This window comes from Orycteropus afer, unplaced genomic scaffold, assembly GCF_000298275.1.
Source record: "Orycteropus afer afer isolate SDZICR_OR568_19922 unplaced genomic scaffold, OryAfe1.0 scaffold00002, whole genome shotgun sequence".
NCBI classification, from domain to species: Eukaryota; Metazoa; Chordata; class Mammalia; order Tubulidentata; family Orycteropodidae; genus Orycteropus; species Orycteropus afer.
Window position 1 is genome coordinate 32,086,560 of NW_006921589.1, and position 22,613 is coordinate 32,109,172.

The 22,613-nt window shown below is 41.0% G+C and overlaps 1 protein-coding gene across 1 annotated transcript in view; it reads right to left on the reverse strand.

The window, feature by feature from the left end:
- Positions 1-22,613, reverse strand: part of CDK15 (cyclin dependent kinase 15) — a 130,451-nt gene that overhangs the window by 24,864 nt on the left and 82,974 nt on the right. Inside the window, exons 9-10 of the mRNA XM_007935095.1 lie at positions 22,303-22,396; positions 18,197-18,260 (exon numbers count right to left, since the gene is read on the reverse strand). Coding sequence (XP_007933286.1) covers positions 18,197-18,260; positions 22,303-22,396 — 158 coding nt within the window. The remainder of the gene's footprint in view (positions 1-18,196; positions 18,261-22,302; positions 22,397-22,613) is intronic.

Here is a 22,613-nt window from a genome sequence, read left to right on the forward strand (position 1 = left end):
GTTGAGGAAGACGTGCTGCCGAAAGAGACACGTGCCCCTGAAAGAGACATGCGTTGCTGGGAAAGAGACGCAAGAGACACGCATTGCTGAGTGAGACACCAAGGGACCAGCACTGCTGGGAAAGAGACTGTGAGAGACTGTTGGCTGAGGGACTGTGGGCTGGGAGAGAGACTGAGCATTCTTCCTGAACTTGAGTTTTAGCCTGTGGTGCTTCCCTAATAAACCCCATAATCCGTGAGTTCTGTGTGGCCACTGCAGCGAATTATCGAACCCAGGAGAGAGGTGGTGGGTGTTTTGGGAGGAACGGTTGGTGAAAGGGCTGGAGGGAGGCAGCATGTCTCGCCTTGCAGTAATAGGCCGTGGGTTACTGCTGGTAACCCTGTCTTCCCCTTGTAGGGTTAGAGGAGGTCGGAACATGTGGCCTCTTTGTCCTTTTCGCAGTGCCTCTAGCTCTGCATCATTTGTTGAAACATCTCAGTGGGTATTCATCAATTCCTGGAGGCTTATATTTCACTAATTCCTCCAGTGCAGCTTGAACTTCTTCCTTCAATACATTGGTTCTTGATCATATGCTACCTTCTGAAATGGTTGAACATTGACAAGTTCTTTTTAGTACAGTGACTGTGTATTCCTTACATCTTCTTTTGATGCTTCCTGCATTGTTCAATATTTTATCCATAGAATCCTTCAATATTGCAACTCAAGGCTTGAATTTTTCCTTCAGTTGTTTCAGCTTGAGAAATGCCAAGCATGTTCTTCCCTTTTAATTTTCTAACTCTAGCTCTTTGCACATTTCATTATAATACTTTACATTGTCTTCTAAAGCTGCCCTTTGAAATCTTCTGTTCAGCTCTCTTATGTCATCATTTCTTCCATTCACTTTAATTACTCTCCATTCAAGAGCAAGTGTCAGAGTCTCTTTTGACATCCATTTTGGTCTTTTCTTCTTTTCCTGTCTTTTTAATGACCTTTTGCTTTCTTCATGAATGATGTCCTGATGTCATCCCACAATTCATCTGGTCTTCTCTCATTGGTGTTCAGTGCACCAGACTTATTCTTAAGATGGTCTCTAAATTCAGGTGGGATATATTCAAGGTCATATTTTAGCTCTTGCAGACTTGTTTTAATTTTCTTCAGCTTCAACTTAAATTTGTTTACGAACATTTAGTGGTTTGTTCCACAGTTGGCTCCTGGCCTTGTTCTGAGTGATGATATTGAGTTTCTCCATTGTCTGCACAGATGTAGCATATTTGATTCTTGTGCATTCCATTTAGTGACATCCACATGTATAGTTCCCATTCATGTTGTTGAAAAAAGGTATTTGCACTGAATATGTCGTCGGTCTTGCAAAATTCTATCATGCAATTTCCAGCATCAATTCTATCACCAAGGCAATATTTTCCAACTACCAATGCTTTTTCTTTGTTTCCAACATTCACATTCCAATCACTGGTAATTATCAACACATCCTCACTGCATGTGTGGTCAATTTCAGACTGCATAAGTTGGTAAAAATCTTTATTTCTTCACCTTTGGCTTTAGTTGTTGGTATATAAATTTGAACAATAGTAGTACTAACTGGTCTTCCTTGTAGGTGTAAGGATATCATCCTACCAGTGACAGCACTGTACTTCAAGATAGATCTTGAAATATTCTTTTTGATGATAAATATGATTCCATTCCTCTTCAATTTGTCGTTCCTGGCATAGTAGACCATGATTGTCCAATTCAAAATGCCCAAACCAGTCCACTTCAGCTCCTAATGCCTAAGATATAGATCTTCATGAGTTCCATTTTATTTTTCACAACTTTCAATTTTCCTAGATGCATACTTTGTACATTCCACATTCTAATTATTAATGGATGTTTGCAGCTCTTTCTTCCCATTTTGAGCTATGCCACATCAGCAAATGAAGGTCCTGGAAGCTTGCTCCATCCATACCATCAAGGTCTACTCTATTTTGAGGAGGCAGCTCTTCCCCAGTCATACTTTGAGTGCCTTCCAATCTGAGGGACTCATCTGCTGGCACTATATAAGGCCATGTTTTTCTACTCTTTGTAAAGTTTTCAACAGCCACATTTTTCAGAAGTGGATCTGGCCACATCCTTCTTTCTAGTCTGTCTTAGTCTGGAAGTTCTGCTGAAATCTTTTCATTATGGGTGACCTTGCTGGTATTTGAATGCCAGTGTCATTGCTTTCAGCATCACAGCAACACATAATATACCACAGTGCAACAAACTAACAGATTAGTGGGGACATTATGAGGATTTACAATATATTACAAAATGGAGGACTATTGCTAGAAGGGCCAAATTAAGTAATTCACTACACTATAGGCCACCCCATGGCTCTTTTAGCTATTTGCCCTTTCATACTTGAAGGACTAACTTTCCCCTCCCAACCATTTTACCAGTCCCAAACAGGCATTAACATTTAGTCCTTCAGTTGGGCAAAGAGTCCTAAGGGTGAGGTTACTCTGGTATCAGCCATTCAGATCTTCTGCAGATGTCCATCTGATCTGGTCAGGGTCTCCAAAAGTTTGTCTCATCTTCACCCATTCTTGCCTCTGATAAAATTTAACTGAGAGAAGATTATTCCTCTGAGTCTCTCTTGAGGTATCAGCATAATGTTAGATTTGCCCTGCTACATAACCCATTTATTCATTCCTTTACTTTTAGCTATTATTTCTCTTTCCTTCCATTTGCCATTTATTTTTACTCAAACTTTTCCTCCTTGGAAAGGGACATTAGGTTCAGCTGCTATACCAGTCCAGATTGCTGGTAGCAAGACTAGTCTAGCATGTGTTTCCTCCTCAGACCATTCCCATTCATGTTGGGTGGGGTTACTTAGGTACAACACTAGTGGGCTATCTCAACCACTAGGCAATATGGCAGTATTCACTGTCAACTTCAGTTTTCCAGATTGGGGGCAGGGAGGAGGTATAATTCATCCTATCAGGCCCTTGGGAATTCTGGTGTACAGGTTCTTCAGAGGTGTAGTTACAGTCTCTTGCTTAGGGATCACTCTGCTTCTGGTACCTGCAGCTGAATCCCTAGTCATAGGACCACAGCATATAGTAGGAAAAAAGCAATTTCAGGTAATGTGGGAAAAAATTGTACAGTGGCACCAGTATCCTCCCCCACTTCTTCTCCCCTAAATCCTCTAGAAACATGAAGGAACCTGTCCATCGATGATCTTACCTTTGCCCCTCATGTTGAGTGTGGACACACACTCATGAAGGCATGTGAGCTAGCCCTTCATGCCTTTATCTTCTCCTGTTTTAGATAACAAATGTTTCAATTGCCCATTCCAATTCCCTATCAAACTGTTTCTTTGAGGATGGTATGCAACATGGTATGCCCACTTAATATGTTTCTTGGCCCATTGTTGCATGCTATGGGCTGTAAATTGTGTTTCTTGTTCTGAGGAAATATTATTTTGTGGCCTAAACTGGTACAATATCTTTTGTTCTAGTCTTTTATGGTGTTTCAGGGATTTACATCTGTCACAGGATATGCAAAGCCCAGTTCAGAGTAAGTATCTACTCCTGTGAGGACTGGGATCATTGGTCCAATATAATAAACTTGCAAGCTACGTGCATGGCCTTCCACCTGGGGAATCTGCACCATAGCCATCTGCAACCTCTGTCTTTCTTGCTGGCAGACAGAACAGTCCTTATTGGCATTTCATGCCTCAGAGGGTGCAAGAGGAATGTGTCTAGATTCAGGTCATCTCTGCATTGCTGCAGCACTCCCATGTATGCTCATTTCATGGACCCAATTGGCCACATCAAAGGAGTACATCAACATGTTCACTCACTGATTCTAATCACCTTCTGATCCAGGAATGGGGTTCTTCTGATGGACATCAGCATCTCCTACTCTAACACACCCTCTAAATTCCCAGAGTGCTTTACATAGGTCCATGTCCCACATGTCCCCTTAATAGTCCACTTTTCCATCACCCATTTGCCTCATCATATAGCCAGGCCATTGACCACTGTCCATAAATCAGTAAAACTCCAAAGAAACATATGAGCTTCTCACCATTGTTCAATCCTTCCATCATGGCTAGGAAGAGAGCATGCAGTTCAGTGTACTACACTGAACTATTCTTACTTTCTTCAATCAGGGTCTTTCCATCTGCTGGCCTTAATGTAGTATGTTTCCACATAAAATGTTATCCACATACCCTGGAACTGCCATCTGTGAACCAAGGAGCCTTCTGCTGTTCAGCAGAAAGTTGACCATGAGGCAATGGGTTCTGGCAGCTTCTCAGGTGGTTCCAGGGTAGGGGAAAAGAGGCTACCTGCTCAAGGGCACAATGGGTGCCTCCCTTCATGACCCCAGTATCTTGTTCTTGTATGAACCATTTCCATTTTATTATGAAACTATTTTGGGCACCACCTTCCTTATTAGAGTGTTTCTCTATCATCATCCAACACATTTTGGGTATTTCAGGTCTCATGATGATTTTCTGTCCTTCTGTCATTGAGGTGGTCTCAGTCAACACCCAATAGCAAGCAATTAATTGTCTCTCCAATGGCGTGTATCATGCTGTAGCATCTAGGAACTTTTTAATCCAGAATTGCAATGGTTGCGTATCATGGTGTTCTCAGGTTTTTGCCATAAGCTCCAGTCTGCATAAGCGCATGTGGCAGACACTTCCAAAATCATGTCTGAATGTGGATCATAAGGGCCTAAAGGCAAGGAGAGTGAGACTGCTTTCTGTAATTCAGACATAGCCTGCTGTTGGTTGGGCTCCCATTCAAATTCAGTTTTCTTCTGAGTGGTGTTTTTATGCATGGGAGCCAGCAATATTCCCAGATGTGGAATATGCATTCTCCAAAATCCAAATAGACCAATTAATATTGGGCCTTCTGCTTAGTCTTGGTGGTAGGTAGTGACAGCAACTTTCTCTTGGTTGCCTGCAGAATTTCACAGGTGGCTTCTGCCCAAGTTAGCCCCAAGAATTTCACCATTTGGTTAGGGCCCTGGATTTATTAACCAGCCTCTGTTGGTTATGTGGCCCATCACTGTTTTCAAATCTATCCTGGCCTATTCTTCTGTATTTGATATTTACATAATATTATCAATTTTAATGTATCACTACACTTGAGATCAGCACCATCCAAGTCTCTTCTAACCAAACTATGACAGTCAGTGAAATCAAGTGATCTGTGGCAAAACATTGGAAGTATTTTGAGATCCTTCTTATGTGAGAGCAAACTGTGACTGGCTCTTTTTCAAGACTGGGATAGAGAAAAAGGCATTTGCAAGCTCAATCACTGAGTAACAGTCTCCTTTAGTCTGTTATATTTTCTGCACCACTGATACTTTGTTTGGAACAGGCAAAAGCCACAGATGGCACTACTTTATTTAGACCTCAATAGTTTAATGTCAGCCTCTATGAGCCACCTGCCTTTCTCATGGGCTGTTGTTGTTATTGTTGTTGTTATTTTGCCGTCGAGTCGGCCCCGACTCATAGCGACCCCTCCTTGGGTTTCCGAGGCAGTATCACTACAGAAGTAGGATTGCCCAACCTTCCTTCCGAGGAGTGGCTGGTGGGTTTGAACCGCTAGCCTTCTGGTTAGCAGTCAAGTGCCTTAGGCACTATGCTACCAGTACAGCACTATAATACAGAGAATTTGTTAGCATCAGTACTCTAGCTTTTAGCATGTCTTTAATCAAAGCAGTAATCTCTTTTCATCCACCAGCTAGCCTATACTATTTCAAGTTAACAACCTGAGTGGGTTTGGGCAATTTTACTGCTTCCTGCTTAGCACATCCAATCAATACTGGCCCATGGGCAGACTTGCACACCTTCAGTTTTACAGTCTCAGGTAGAGGGAATAGTCCCCAATTAGACCATAGCTTAATACCTTCAGGTAAGGGAGATGCAACTACTTCATAGAAGATCTGTTTAAATCTTCCATTTCTCATCCAAACTTTCACCTTAGTCCCATCAACTGCTGCATCCTCATATTCTCCAATCTAACCTTAAGCCCATTCGAGATTTCATTGACAGGTTTGGGGATGACAGTACATTGGGTTCCTATGGTCAGAAGCCCCAAGATGGTCTCTTTTCCACCCTTGGGCAATTTTACCCACACATGTGCATATGGCCTCAGGTCCCCTGCTGTGGGCTGGACCAAAAGACCCTGGGACCTCCATCAATGCTTATCTTGATCAACTAGCTGAACCTCTGCTTCAAATGGTCCCAGGTAGGACTTATCATCATTAAATTCATCCTGATTGGAGTGAATAGAATGGACTTGTTTAGGGCTCTGTAATGTCAGGGGACTAGCAGGATTTCCTGTTGGTCGACTCAACCTCCTGTAGTGCTGCTTTAGAACTTTTGTCTCAACTCCATCAATTTCTGCTATATTCATGTCATTTCTTAGTAACCATCTAAAAATCTCTGTCCTGCTGGGTAAATTCTTTCCCCGGTGCTTCTTCCCACTCTGTAGCATTCAAATACCAGCAAGGTCACCTATGGTGGACAGGTTTCAGCAGAGCTTCCAGACTAAGAAAAACTTGGAAGAAGGACTTGGTGATCTACTTCTGAAAAAACCTGGCCAGTGAAAACCTTATGGATAACAGCATAACACTGAGGCAGAAGATGAGCCCTTAGGTTAGAAGGCACTCAAAATATGACTGGGGAAGAGCTGCTTCCTCATAGTAGAATTGACCTTAATGATGTGGATGGAATAAAGTTTTTGGGATCTTCATTTGCTGATGTGGCACAACTCAAAATGAGAAGAAACAGCTGTAAACATCCATTAATAATAATAGGAAGGTGGAACACATGAAGTATGAATCAAGAAAAATTGGAAGCTGTCAAAAATGAAATGGAACATTTGAAGATCAATATCCTAGGCACTAATGAGTTAAAATCGACTGGTATTGGCCGTACTGAATTTGATAATAATATGGTCTACTATACTAACAATGACAAATTAAAGAAGAATGGCATCACATTAATCATCAAAAAGAACATTTCACTCCCCTCTAGTCTCTACAAATATTTCAGGGACTACTACACAAAGGTATTGTGCTCACCACTAGAATACACAGCATCCCCCTCCCCTACAAGCTTATGGTCATATTATTTTCCATGGTATTTTTATCTACCAGTTTTTTTCCAGCCTCTCTGACTGTTCCTTCTCAGCCTTCAAAGGCTCCTTTTCCTCTATCTAATTCTTCAGGTCCTGAGGTCTTCTTTCTCCCTGGGCATTAGAATTCACACTTAGTGCTTTAAATACAACTTCTATATTTCTATACAACCTCCTAATTCTGTATTTTTTAGATCATGAACTCTTTCATAATCACAGACTTGCATTTCTAATTGTTTTTAGACATCTCCACTTCTAAACCATAAAAACCAAACTCACTGCTAGTGAGTTGATTCCAACTCATAATGACCCCCATTGGATTTCTGGGCTTAAATCTTTATGGAAGCAGATCGCCCCATCTTCCTTCCACAGAGCACCTGATAGGTTATGAACTGCTGACCTTCTGGTTAGCAGTGAAATGCCTTATCTACTATGCCACCAGAGCTCCTTTATCTCCACTTCTAGTACCATGATATCTTACAGATGAGATATAATACTCATTATCTTTCTCCTTTTCCCCATTTATCTCTCCCAGAGAATGATGCTGTCAGTCTCTCACTCACTGCAGATAGGTTTCTCCTTCACAACTTAAATCAACTTCCAATTGACTTCACCTCTCAGGTGTTTTAAGATTTGCCCCCTCCTTTCCTTATCTAAGGGAGCTCTGGTGGTATAGTGCCTAAAGCATTTGACTGCTAACCAGAAGGCTCCTGGTTCAAACCCACCAGCCACTCCTTGGAAGGAAGATTGGGCAATCTACTTCCGTATGAGTCAGGTCATAGCAGTGAGTTTTGTTTTGTTTTTCCCCTTATCTAAAGGAGCTCTTCTGGTGGCATAGTGCCTAAGGCATTTGACTACTAATCAGAAGGCTGGAAGTTCAAACCCACCAGCCACTCCTTGGAAGGAAGATTGGGCAATCTACTTCCGTATGAGTCAGGTCATAGCAGTGAGTTTTGTTTTGTTTTTCCCCTTATCTAAAGGAGCTCTTCTGGTGGCATAGTGCCCCACTATGAGTTGGGTCTGACTCGACAGCAGAGTTTGGTTTTTGGTTTGTAAAGGAGCTCTGGTGATGCAGTACCTAAGGTATTTGACCACTAATCAAAAGGTTGGTGGTTCAAACCCACCAGCTACTCTGTGGACCATAAAGATTCACCACCTCAGAAACCCAATAGGGGTCTCTTTGAGTCAGAATCGATAGATGGTAGTGGGTTTCTCTTTAAGGAGCTCTGGTGGTGTGATGGGTAATGCATTTGGCTGCTAACCAGGTTGGTGGTTTAAACCCACCAGCTACTCCATGGGAGGAAGATGAGGCAATCTACTTCTGCAAAGATTTACAGCCTTAGCCCAATGGGTGTTACTATGAGTCAGAATCCACTTGATGGCAAAGGGTTTGGTTTTTTGTTTTTTTCTCCTTATCTAGGACTCTAGAGAATTTCCATATTGCCTCTGGCCTCCCCTGTGTCAATTCAATTCTACAAATAGTCTTCTAAGCAATTTTGTTCTAAATCCTGCCATATCACTTCCCTGCTAAAATCACTCAAAACCTTCTCTTATAGTCAAAGTCCAAATCCAAAGGATGATTTCAAAACACTTCCTAATCCGGTCCTATCTATTTCTCCAGCTGGTGATGACCCAACACAAAGTCAACATTCTAGCTGCCCAATATAATTTATCTGCGTGGTATATGACTAAGATACCCGTTATCCTACTCCTCTCTGACAAGTTTCTTTTGTTAGATGTCCTTTCCATCTTACTCACCAGGAGAAAGCCTATTAAGTCATCTCTGAGACTCAGCTCATGTCTCTGTTCTCAAAAATTTCCTTGACTTCTCCAGATAAACTAAGAGAGCTTCATATTTTCTACAATGTATTACTTATTTGTTTGCCCCTCTAGACTGAATTCTCTGAAGGCAGGTGTCAATGTCTTATTTATTTTTGAAACTCCCAGCCCCTGCTACCCAGCATTCCATAAATACTTGCTTAGTGAATGAGATCGACTGCTTGGATGAGAAATGGAAATGAAATAAATTTACTAAATCTTATTCTTAAGATGTCTTAAAACTAATGCAGGAGAGCCCACTTAGGCATTTCACTTCACATCTTACAGAGATACAAGATGTAGTTGAAGAAAAGATGGAAGAGCCTCTGATTTGAGCTGGTTCCATGATACTGGAAGCTTAAGGCCCCTTTTCTTTGCACTGGGAAGGAGTATGGCAGGGTTTCTAAAAAATCTTTTTTACCTGCTTTTTATTCACTTGCAATTTTTCCTAAGATCATCTAGTCCCCCTCAATAAAAACTAACAATTGCCACCAAATAAATTAAAGATGAGGAAACTAGAGATAAATGTAGAAACTACAACTATTAGTGAAGATCAAAGTGGGTTGTGTATCTAAATTAATTTCACTGACTGATTTGGGGGTCGGGTTAATAAAGATGTTAATAGTAACTCCCCAGGAGCTTTTGGCAGCTCTCCAGAAGTGAAACCTTAATGAGCCCAGTAGCAGTTCATAGATTCCAAGAACCCTGGCAGCTTCATTAGCCATAGTGACAGAGGGCTGCTGGGGTCCCAGGGTGGGAACTCCACTCATATTACATTTCAGAAACATGTTGCCAAGTGCACACATTCTAAACACAAGTCTGGGTTGAAGAACATAATCATTTGCAAACAGACTTGGAAAAGTGTTATTTGTGGGTCCTGAGCATAGAGCATTGTTTTAATGATCACATCACTGTGTTTGCCCTTTGATGGCTGGAAGGTGGTGTGGAATAGAGCTATGGATGCCACCTTGGAGTTCAACAGGTCTGGGTGTTCTGGGTCACCAGAACTGGAGTTTACTGGCTGAGTGACCTTAGTCAAGACACGTATCTCTCTGAGCCTCAGCCCTCTCACCTATGAAATAGGGATGATAACATTCCCCCCAAGTAATAGAGCTGTTACGAATCAAAGTGAAATAATGTGTATAAAGTGCCCAAATCATGGATACTGTTCAATAAATGGTAGCCATTACAGTGGCACTTTGTGAGAGCCAGAACACAACAGGACTGCCTGGTTTTTCCAGATCTCACAAGTTTTCCGCCTTTGACAGGGTACAGCTTACCACTTTTCTATTGCTCTCTATCAGTGGAAAATATCTTAGTTTTCCTTCTCTGACAGGTTTCCACCTTATATGGATTCTGGCTTTCCAAGTTTTACTGTATTACCCAGTAATAAGGTGCGTAATAACTTACATACACTTCCTTGGCAAAGCAATCAGGACAAAAATTATTAGAGTCTTAGAGGGTGCAACTGAGCTAGAATCTAGGTTTTCTAACTAAATATTTTTTTTAAAATATTTATTGAGTACCTATTATGTGCCAGCTAAAGACATGTGTGAAATACTGGAAGCACTAGAAGTGGTCAGGTTTGCTCTGTAGAAAACTTCAGCACTCTTTCTACTATACCATGCTGTCCCCCCTCTTCCCACAGTGCAATGACTGTTTTTGGTAAAATAAACAATGTTAACAATAATGCTATCTGTGATTTAATAGGGAGCGCTGGTGGTGTAGTGCCTAAGGCATTTTGACTGCTAACCAGAAGGCTGGTGGTTCAAACCCACCAGCTACTCCTTGGAAAGAAGACTGGGTAATCTATTTCCGTAGAGATACCACCTTGGAAACTCAAGGAGGGGTCACTACGAATGGGATCCGACTCAATGGCAGTGAATTTGGTTTGTTTTTTTTTTTTGGTGATTTAATAGCCTCTACTGAGTATTCATGCTGTCAGAAGGAACCAGTCCCTGAAGAAGGATACCATGCCTGGTAAAGCAGAGGGTCAGCAAAAAAGAGGAAGACCTTCAATGAGATGTATTGGTAGTGGCTGCAACAATGGACTTATACATAGCAATGATTGTGAGGATGGTGCAGGACCAGGCGGTGCTTCTTTCTGTTGTACCGTGGGGATGCTAGGAGTCAGAACTGACTCCACTAATGACAACGACACCTGAGTAGTCAAAGGAGCCCTGGTGGGGCAGGGTTTTTTTTTTTTTTTTTTTTTTAATTTTTTTGGTACAGGGAAGGGCCTGGGTGGGTATGGAGTGGCAGACATCTCACAGCAGTTCAGATGCAGGGAGTAGAACGGGCTCTGCATCAGAGAGGGACAGCCTTCCCATGTGCTCAAACTGATGTAGGCTGGTGTTGAAAACTGAGGGTCAGCTCTCAGCGTGTATGAATCCGGGCAAGATTTAGGCTCAAGCAAGCAAAACCAAAGGTCAATTCTGGCTTCTGGAGATGTGCCTGACATCTAGTGGAAGCCAAGAATTCTAAGCAAGCTAAATATAAAGAAACAGGCTTAGAGGAGGAGAAGTGCTGGGAAGTGGCAGATCTCACACACTGGTAACTGGGTTTGAACCATGGCAAGTCACTGAGTTGCTAAACTACGAAACCAAAAATAAACCAATGCCATTGAGTCTGTTCTGACTCATAGCAACCCTATAGAACAGAGTAGAACTGCCTTATAGCGTTTCGAAGGCTATAATCTTTTCAGAAGCAGACCGCCACATCTTTCTCTTGTAGAGCACTGGTGGGTTCAAACTTCCAACCTTTCAGTTAGCAGCTGAGTGCTTAATCACTGCACCACTACTGCTCCTGCTAAACTGCCATACTGTGTCAAAAACAGGATGGGCACCAACTTTTATTGAGCACCTATTAAAAGCTAGGCACCATGGCAGGTAATTTCAAATATTTCATTTCTTTCTCAGAACCACCCTGCAGAAAGAGATTGAGGGATATAAACATAATTAATGGAGAAAGAATAAGATTTAGATGTGAACTGATCCATCTGCAATCCAGGGAATGCCTCCGTCTGAATCTGGGAGAAAACCTCTATTTCCTCGTCTGTAAAATAGTGCCACTCCTACCAGCATTGGCCTTGGCAGGCAGTAGTGAGGGCTAGCTATTATGTATGTTCAATGGTTAAGCACTCAGCTACTAACCAAAAGGTTGGAGGTTCAAACCCACCTAGTGATCTGTTTCCATAAAAAACCCTATGGGGCAGTTCTACTCTGTCACACGGGGTCACTGTATGTTGCAAAATTGACTCAACGGCACCCAACAACAAGAACAGGGCCTGGCACATAGGTCGCACTTTTAAAATGGGGGAATCTTTCCCATTTTGCAGATCAAGGAACAGAGAAATAAGTAACTTCCTCCAGTTCCCCTAATTAGTAAAAGGTGGAGCTGGGACTTGCCACCCTATATAAGAATTGAAGCCACAGCTAAAAAACGGTCTCAGTTCAACCCAGTGAGGAATTCCCTCAGCTAATGGCTCAAGTGACAAAGCCGAGGATAGGGGCTGCAGACTGTGTTCAAGCAAATACAGAGACATGCTTAGAACCGTCTGAACCCAAAGCATTCTAGATCTTTATCATCTCAAGAGGGATGAGGATCCTTTTAGCTGTCACTCTTCATCTGTCCCAAAGTGGAGTCTGATGAAATGAGGCTTTCACGTTTGATTTAAGGTCAAAATAAAACATTCCAGGAGTGAGGCTACCCTGCTGTAACCTAATCCTTCCTGTCTGGAGTCAGTATTTGGTCCCCTGTTATTTCTTGCTTCCACCTGGTGGTCAGAAGTTGAAAAAGCAAGCATTCTGAAAATAACGCCATCAGTGGGATACATTTGCCTATCACTTATTACTGTGCATCTCTGATCCTGGGTCCCTGCAGGACTTCAGTACCACTTTCCCGCTTTTTGATTCCTCTAAGTTCCTCCAGTGGAAAACTTGCCTCGTGCAGTGTACTTTCCTGGGACTTACAGACCCAGATAATCCCGGATGCTTCCCTGTGGCTGAGCTCATGTCACAAATCAGGCATGATTTTCAGCAGATATTTCTTTAAAAGTTTGAAGGCCTCTGTGGACTCTATTCCCTTCTCGATGGGAACAAGCATCAAAGAGACAGGAATAAAATGCTTTGCATGCACATCAGGAACTAATTGCCAATTTGGCAAATGCATTGACTAATGTCATGCACTGTTATTTCTAAATCCTCTCCTGTCCTTGACCCCCAGTATCTAGATGTAAACTTGGAACCATTAGTGGAGAAGGATAAAGTCTTCTGGTGCCTCAAATGGAATTGAGAGGGATTTAAACTCAGCGCTTTTGAGTGTGGTGAAATGAACCCAGCAGTACATTAATGCTGGGATTTGAGCTCACACAGCATGAAGCGCTTTCAGAAACCGTGTTTAAGGAAGCAAACAGAGCCACGACAGGCCCTTTCAGTGGAGCAAAAGGAGTTGGATGAAACAATCAATGACACATTAAAAACCACAACTGGGCTGCAGTCATGTGGCCAGGGAAAAAATTTCTCTTTATCACAGGATCTTCTCAGCTAATGAGATGGTGACTGGACAACCTCCAGAGGGGCAAGGCCTCCGTTTACTTTAGCTGAGAAATGTCTAAATATTTGGTTAATTCTCTAAAAAGCCCTACACGATTCTGTAGCAAACTGGTCTCTAAGGGATGATCTTATCAGCTCTATATTGCCATTGGGAAAATCTACTTAAAGGGACTTTGGAAAAGTCGGGAGACGTTACTATTGAAAATACAAAGGAACTCATTTTTCTTTTTTTTTTCTCTTAAAATTAACTTTTCTAATGTTCTGCAAATACTTGGTTTAGGATCAACAGCTTGCCAGTTAGTAACTTCTCTGAATTGGTTCTAAACGGTTCTCCTCGTTCTTATGTATTCTTTATTTCCATCGGTTCTGATGGTGAAACATAGGCTGTGTGGTTCGGCAAATCCACTGTCCAGTTGGACCCTAAAATGCTCAGGACCCAAAAGTGGAGTGACTCCTGAGTGCATTTTCTTGGGCAGTGAAGGAAGAAGCTAAGAAGGCTTAAGGAACTTTGTAAAAATATCTTCAGGGGTTCACAGTTGATTCACACTACTGTCTTGTATTAGCAGATTTTTAGCCAAGATGATTATCCAGTTTGCTCAAAGCTTCGGGGCTTTTCGGTGCCACAAACCCAGTACATCCCAGATACAGTATCATTTGGGGTTTTATTCTTCATGGATTTGCCAATGGTAGGATCCCCTCCAGCACACGATTCTTTATTATTGCTTCCTTTGGAAACTTATTCAGGATTACCAAGATTTCTCCCCTCCCCCACTGCCTAGTCCCAGTTCTCTGCCACTTTGATTAATGTGTCTTGGCTAATTGTGTGAAAGATGGCAGCCCTTTAGCAAGTGTGACCAGTTTATTGTTCAGCCAATCACCAGCGCCTCAGTTAGCATGTGAAAAGGGGGTGTGTTGCTGGGGGAGGGTGAGTGTTCTGGCGGCTAAGTCAAAGGAGGAGCGTTTTGGGGGGTCACAGAGCAACACCCACTTCTTTGAGGGGATGTTACTATGCTCTACTAAACCTGTAAACCTCTTACTCAAAGCACTTTCTTTCTCCTCCCTCTTTTTTCAAGGAGATCTTTTTTTCCCATGGTGCAAGCAGGCAAGACACTGGCTACTCTGCAGATGGAGTTCACGTTCCAGGGTTTTTAATATTTCACTTTTATATTTCTGTTAGAGAATGATCCTGCTGAGAGTCTGGGAATCCATGCTCCTCAGAACCCCCTCACTGACACTCAGATATATTGCTCTGAAAGCTATCCCAGGAGAAAAGATTAAACAAAACAAAAAAAAAAGGGGGCCTACTTTTCAAAGCCTACTTCTCAATCTGCCCACATCAAAATAAGACAACTGGCCCTTTGAAGTGGAGGACACAGAGTTCTCAGCCAGCTTGCTTAAAATGGGGAGTGAAGGAGAAAGAAGGAAGGAAAGAATGAATATCTTGCCCACATTTAATCAGGCACAAGATTCTTAATTGATGGCTAGAAAACCTACAACCCTGCTCATCTTAACTGGTCAAGAAACCTGTCCCCTGGATTAGCACCAGGATTTTTTTTTTCTTTCTCCCTTAACCTGTACAGTGGGTTTGGTTTGGTTTGGTACAAACAGAAGTTGTGTTGTCCTATTAGACATAATCCAGACAGGGCCTGGAGATGGCAAACTGGGCATGGGTGGACACTGGATGGTTCTGCCAAGTTCTGAGCCCTCCAGCTCCCGCAGAGTTGTACAGGCTGAACTGAAAGTTTAGGGGCTCTTACTACTACTTAGAATGAAAAGGAAAGGAATGGGAATAATATCCAGAATGGTGTGAACACAATTTTCATCTGTGACATTTCTCTGGTTCCAATTTCCTTTTCTGTATCTTTTTAATAGAGTCTCTGGGTGGTGCAAATAGTTAACGAGGGCTTGGCTGCTAACTGAAACCTTTAAAGTTTGATTCTACTCAGAGGTACCTGGGAAGAAAGGTTTGGTGATCCAAAAAAAAAAAACTACAATTGAAAACCCTATAGAGCACAGTTCTGTTCTAACACACATAGGCTTGCTATGAGTTGGAGCTGACTCCACAGCAACTAGTTTACTCCTTTAATGGAGATCACATGCACTGAAGCAGAGCAGCTCAGGCAGGGAAAAGGGCGGGAGGTGTTAAAAGGGACTTCTCGATTCGTGTAAGGGGATGCTCCTCCAATACAGATGTTGACGACTATTTTAAAATCTATTTGTCCATATGATTTTGAATTATCAACAATACTACCCCATGCCCAAGATAGGCTGGACTTTTAAGATTTACTAATAGAGAGTTAGACATCTTGGCTGTGGCTAAGGTTACAACTCCCTTCCCTCGGTGAGCTCAGCCTGGCCCACAGCCACAAGCTGCCCAAGCCTAGAGAAGCACAGCTTACAAATGAGCGTAAGAGGAATAAGGAGAGCTGTGAAAGGATGTAGATGAATGCGTGAGTGCAAACCCAAGCTCCAGAGATCAAAGAACACACCTTATCCACCCATACAGCCCCCGCACACAACACAGCACCTGACGGATAGTAGGCACTTGAAAAGTTTTGACTGATTTGAATTAAACTGAATCCTTAGAAGAAAAAATAATGTAAAATACGTGCCCTATTGAAGTTGGGCCTGGAGAATTATCTTCCTAGATACAAAATTGGGCATTACTTTGAAATGTCAGCTAAATGAAAAATGCAACATATTTCTCACGATTTTATTAGAACCCAGTTATCTTATTTGGTATGGAATCCAGCAGGGCACAAGCATTTTTGCCCATTTTCTATCATTATTGTTCTCACCAAGGCATTTTGTACTATGGATCACTGCTTACTGCTGGAATCAACATGAAATCCAAATATTTGAGGTTTAGGGGAGTAGCGTATGCTCACCATGATACCTTTGTCCTGACATCATTTAAATATTGTTTTCTAAAACCTACCTGACACCTTAGCTTCTGATTCCATTCATGTTAGGAAGCCCAAGAAGGTAAAGCCTACTGCCATCAAGTCAATTCCAGTCCATAGAGACCCTTTAGGACAGAGTAAAACTGTCTCATGGGGTTTCCACAGCTGCAAATCTTTGCAGAAGCAAACTGCCTCATCTTTCTCCCATGGAGTGGCTGGTGGGTTTGAACTGTTGACCTTTTGGTTAGCAGCCAAATGCTTTAACCACTATACTACCAGAGCTCCTTTTTTAGAAAACAAAATAAAACTTCTAATTGTGATTTGGGTGAAATTTACCGCCAGACACTAGCGCTCCCTGAAGAAGGTAAAGGGGTTATATTTTCACCTGGAGAAGAGGGTGGGTAGGGAAAGGGACAGATAGGCAGGGTAGGAAAAGATGAGATACAGGTTCTTCTGGAAACTACGGCAACTGCAGACAAGAAGCAGTGCAGACAGCCATGGTCTCCACAAGAAGCCTGATATTATGCTTCCCTATCCCAGATAAAAAGAAATTCTAAACTTCGTGGTCAGAGAATTTTTTTTTTTTTTATTTGCTAAATACTGGCAAAATAGTTAGAAAAGGTGAACCATTTGTAAATATCATTAAGGTACTTAGCATTCAAAAACAAATGAAAGGACTTTACAGTTAATCTTTAGCTTTCTGTATGATCCCCCTAATCCTGGTGAGTTCAAGATGTCTGATCTCTACATATACATATTATTAGATGCTAGAGAAAAGAGGAAGAAAATAATCTCCAACTGCCTACGTCTTCTGTTTTCTGTTCAATCACTTTTTAAATCTCCCTAGATACAAATGCTTCTCTCATAAATCCTGTCCAGAATCATTTCATACCAACGTTAGTAATCACAACAATTAGGAAAGAATCTGTTTGTAGTAGTAGGGCAATGTGAAAGTAAAAAGACTAGAAAATCTGGCTTGATCCCTATTTACCCTTGCCTTGTCCTTATCTGTAAGTATCTACCTTTCCTTTGAGCCTGACAGTGAGAGTGGAGCTTTGATATGGCCACTGCACTTGCTTCTTTCTGTAGCCTCGGATACAGCCCTTCATCCATACTGATCATCTCTTCTCTTCTCTATTAACATCCTTGAAGTGGCCACTGGATAATCTGATCCCTCTGGCTTGGCCATGGGACTCCTCCTCAAAGACTTCCCCATGAGCAACAATTTCATCACTTCCTAATTCACTCCCCCCCAACCCCAGCCAGTCTTGGAGAACCAAATGTGCAGCAGAAATTACTAAGTGTCAAGTCTAGAGGCAATGGATGAATTCTTGGTAAATATAATCTAGAGATACATTACCTGGCTTGTCTTAGGCCTAGTGGGCCTCTAACTCCCTTGGTTATATTCACTTTCTTTTATTTTTTATGAAGTGCAATTACTAGCAAGTAAACTCAGTGATAGTCATAGGGCTCAAGTGTTAGATAATCTTTTGAGTTGTTCTTTTGTGTCAATAGGTGTAAAGAAATGGATGTGGAACCCATATAATAGTCATTGCAAATTCTTCGTTTGCTAGAGTATTTTTACAGAGTTGTTTGTGTTTTGCAGAGTTGGGAAACTGATCTAACCCTGACTACTGTTTCAGTATCTTCATTGTAAAAGGATTCACTAGGGAATATATGACCACAGAAACTCATCTAGACCTATCTTTGTTATAGAGCTGACAATACAAGAACACTCTGCTTTTGTAGCCATTGCTCTCATTAATTGTTAATAATCAGGGCATTTGGAAGCATATGTCAATATTACCTGGATTGTAGTTAGGTAGCTTGGAGACTCCAGGCCAAGTATCCTCGGTGGGGACTCCCAACACCTATAGAAAACAAAAAAGGTGTGCATGTGGGGGAGACAAGGCAGATGGACCATAAAAGACAGATTAGGGAGAAATAGGGAAGAAGTAGATGCAGGTCACATTACACTAGTGCTTCCAACATTGGTAGCCTCTTGGGCAAAACTGTAGTGTATTCCTATGGTCTAGAGCCTGTGTCTTCACTAATTCACTAGTTATTCTGAGGCAGATTATATAGCCTTCCTTAAAGTCATATCCTCATCACTAAGCATTTATTGTGTGGTCATCATGCACAAGATGCCATGTTGGGAGTTGGGAATTAAAGAGGTAGGAGTGAATGTCCTATTGCCTTACATCAGATAGTCATAAGTATATCGACAGGAGACACTTGACAGTGTAAATTACACCCGGTATGGGCATTCAGCTGTTCCCTAATATGTTCAAATTAAAAAGGATTCAAATTATTGACCTTTAAGGAGTAGAATGCTGGCTAAAAATGAACACAAACCTTTCTATGAAATTCATCTCATCTGCTTATATTCTCTGTGGTCCAGCAGTTTGGAATATCAGATTTGGAATATCATTACTAGATTATAACAGTAACAATATCACTTGAAAAACAATCAGCCTTGGCTTTGGATTTACCAAATTGAAGGTCCAGTTTTTAAATTAAAATGTTATGTGAAAATAAGTGTTTGGAGTACAAAACCCAAAAAGTTCAGATTTTAGATGGAGCTGTCTGTCACTAGGAGTCCCCCTGTGGGAATCGTTTTACCATTCTATTAAGGATATTATCTGATAATCATAAGACCCATAGCCAGTAATATGTAGGAGCCATAGTAATGTTGTTTTTGGATTAGTAAAATATTAATAAAAATAAATTGGTAAAACATTAATATATTTCATTCTAACTCTACACCACTAAAGTATAACTCTTCTTAGAATTTTCTCTTATAGAAAGAGTCCAGTGACTCTCTCTGTAAAGCAATAAATACAGATGCCAGCCCAATTGTTCTGGCAGCAAGTCAATTGCCCAACATAGATGGAATATAATCAGTGACGAATCTAGAATCTTACCAGCTTGTTGACTAGGACTCTGGCTGAGAGGTATACTTTTTGGTGCCTATTAAGGTTGCCCTTACACAAAAGACATTGAAGTGCTATTTTCCCTTATAATAATAATAATAAAAAATCATGCCACCCAGTAAAATCTTCCTTCTTTGATCCATTCCCTAAACAAACTGAAAAGCTACTGAGAGGATTATAGGCTTTTCCTATTAACCACACTGATCCTGAGGGAACACTAAGAATCCTGGAATCCATTTTGATAAACCAACTGGACTAATTCTTCTTTTGTGGGAGAGGGCCGGAGGATGGGGAGCTAATTCTTCTTTTTCAAACCCACAATCTTATGTCTTTGCACAGATGCACGTGTAAACAAGTGGATGTGAGTCACATGTCCCCATATGTCTTGTGTTGGCTGGAAAGCATAAAGAAAAGAAAGCAAAGGCAATGAAGAGAAAGCATTAAAGGGAATAATTAATGACTACATCCATGTCTTGTCTAAGGTGAAAGTTATCAGAATTGTTGATTATCCTGTGCTGTGTTTAACTAAAGCTAACAAAAAGAATACTTTTTTTCTTAAATTTTTAAACTTGAGATTTTAAGTTTAAACAAAAATGAAACATACTTTATTTGGGAAGATTATGCTTAAGTTTTTTTATCAGGAATTTACTGAATTCTTTTACACTGAGAAAATTACTAAATCTTCACTTTACTGTCTGGGAAACTAAAACTCCAAAACTGTTAATTTATTCTTTCCTTGAAGGCTCTTAAAAGGCAACTAGTGAGTGATGTTTCAACCACAGTGGGCTGGAAGGGCAGTTTATCTACATTTTCAGAATGGAAACTAAAGGTATTTTGATGAATGGATTTAAAGTCTACATAGTTTATTTTATTCTAATTTTAGAACTGAACCCAAGATTATTTGCTAAAAAAAATTTTACTGAAACAATTAGCTTTTTTTTTTTTTATTTTATTTTTAAAGCTGGTTAGAAAATGGTAATAGCTATTCAGGTGTGAAAATACACACACATTTCAGGAAGATGGTAAAGATTCAGGACTTTTCTTTATGTCTTTATTCCTAAACATGACATCTCGGAATAAATATAGAGGAAAATTGTAGATAGAGGTTAGGAGATTTAGAATGCACTAATTGCTTTCAACAAAGCAATTCCTACATCAAATATCATAGGAGCTCTGGTAGCCGTAGTGCCTAAGGCACTTGACTGCTAACCAGAAGGCTAGCAGTTCAAACCCACCACCCACTCCTCAGAAGGAAGATGGGGCAATCTACTTCCATAGTTAGTGATACAGTCTCGGAAACCCAAGGAGGGGTCGCTATGAGTCGGGTCTGACTGGACGGCACATAACAACAACAACATCAAATATCATAGAATCCAAAATAGCTTTCCTATTTCTCTCTGTGTAGACCACATTTAATAGAGCACATGTTCAGGGGGCTATTTATATTTAATTTTCTAACTTGCTTGAGGTATAGTGGTATAAAAGAGAACACACATCCTGAATGTAGTGACTTTCCCAATTTGTCTTCGGATCTTGGAACTACAGACATGATAACAAAACTGTGACCTCTACCTGCCTGGAGATCAGGAGGAAAATGAAATTCAATGAATCTGACCTCCTAGTGCCCATAAAGTATAGCTAAGAAATATAGAAGTACAGGTTGAAAGTCAACAGTGAGCAATGTGAATTGATAAACTTGAAAAATAACTTACTGGGGGTAAAATTGAGTGAACAGAGAAGAATATTCATTATAAAATGTGGAAGTGGTAGTATTCTCTTTAAATTTTGTTTAAAGAAGCCACAACTTCATGGAGTCAGAGAATCCAATCTCATTTAAAACTTTGAAGCCAAGGGAGGTTGGTCATGTGAGCGGCTCTTCTTCATATCTCAAGGTAGAGCTCGGTTGGAACTCATGTCCCTTGACTCCAGGCCAGTGTTATTTCTAATGTTTATTTGTTTTAAATTTGTAATGAGCTGCCATAAATGTCTAAATGAAGTCCCTTTGATTTACTGCAGTGTGATAACAATAATGGTAGAAATGAACATGGCTTCCTGGGCAGGACTTGCTGGACTGATTTGTTAAGACATGTTTGTTTTTGCTGCATCACTTATTCTGTGCAATTTTATGTCCAGATTCAAGTCCAAATTCGTTCATCTACTATGTTATTTCAAATATCCTTCAGAGGGCCTGTTTTAGTCACGAAGACCAGTTCTGGAAGCTTGAACTTGCCCGTCAGATCCCGGGAAACATCCAGCCTGTTCTTTCTGTACTAGGATTTCTAAGTGCTGTTCTAAATGCAAAGAACTATAAATGATTCCTTTTAAGAGTACTATTATTGTTGTTGTTTGCCATTGAGTCAGCCCCGACTCATAGTGGCCCCTCTTTGGGCTTCCGAGACAGTATCGCTATGGAAGTAGATCGCTCAACCTTCCTTCCGAGGAGTGGCTGGTGGGTTTGAACCGCCAACCTTCTGGTTAGCAGTCAAGTGTCTTAGGCACTATGCTATCAGAGCTGCTTTTTAGGAGCATGGTCATGTAAAAATAGTAAGTAATATAAAAAATCGGTTGATATATAACTTTCAAACTATGCTAATAGCACACAAGAATATGCTAATATTAACACTTTTTCTAATAAAAACAGTTGGCTGTCGAATTGATTCCAACTCCCGGCAACCCTATGCGTCAGAGTAGAAGAATATGCCGAAGTAACAATGGCAGTAATTGCCTTGTGAGGTTGAGATCATAGTAATAGGGAACAGGAGACTTGAACGCTGTCAGTAAGGGGCTGCTATGTGCCAACAGGGGGTTTCTTGACCACTCATCCCCCAAGGTGCTCACATTTGTGGCAAACACCAACCTTCATATATGGCTCAACGTCTCAAAGCAGATGGACTACTTCATTGGCCTCTAAGGCAAATTTGGCTCAAAGTTTGAAATGCTGATATTTATTTTAAAAACTTACAAGGAATTATTCTCTTACCTCCCAGATCTTCTCCAGCTGTTCAAGGATGTTGGAAACCCCAGGAAACAAAGGTTGACCCTGGAACATTTCAATAAAGATGCAGCCTGCACCCCTAGCAAAGGAAACAGGACTTAATCCAATGCTTTTCAAAGAAACCATATACAGGAAACCAAACTACCAACGGTTCTCCTCCCAAGAAGTATTTCCAGGACAGTTAAATAGGGCCACGTGCTATTAAACGTTTTTGGGGAAAAGAAAGTTTTTATGTCAAAATTAAGAACAGTCTGCAGATTTTTAAAAAGGGAACACAACCAGAAGTTAGGAACACA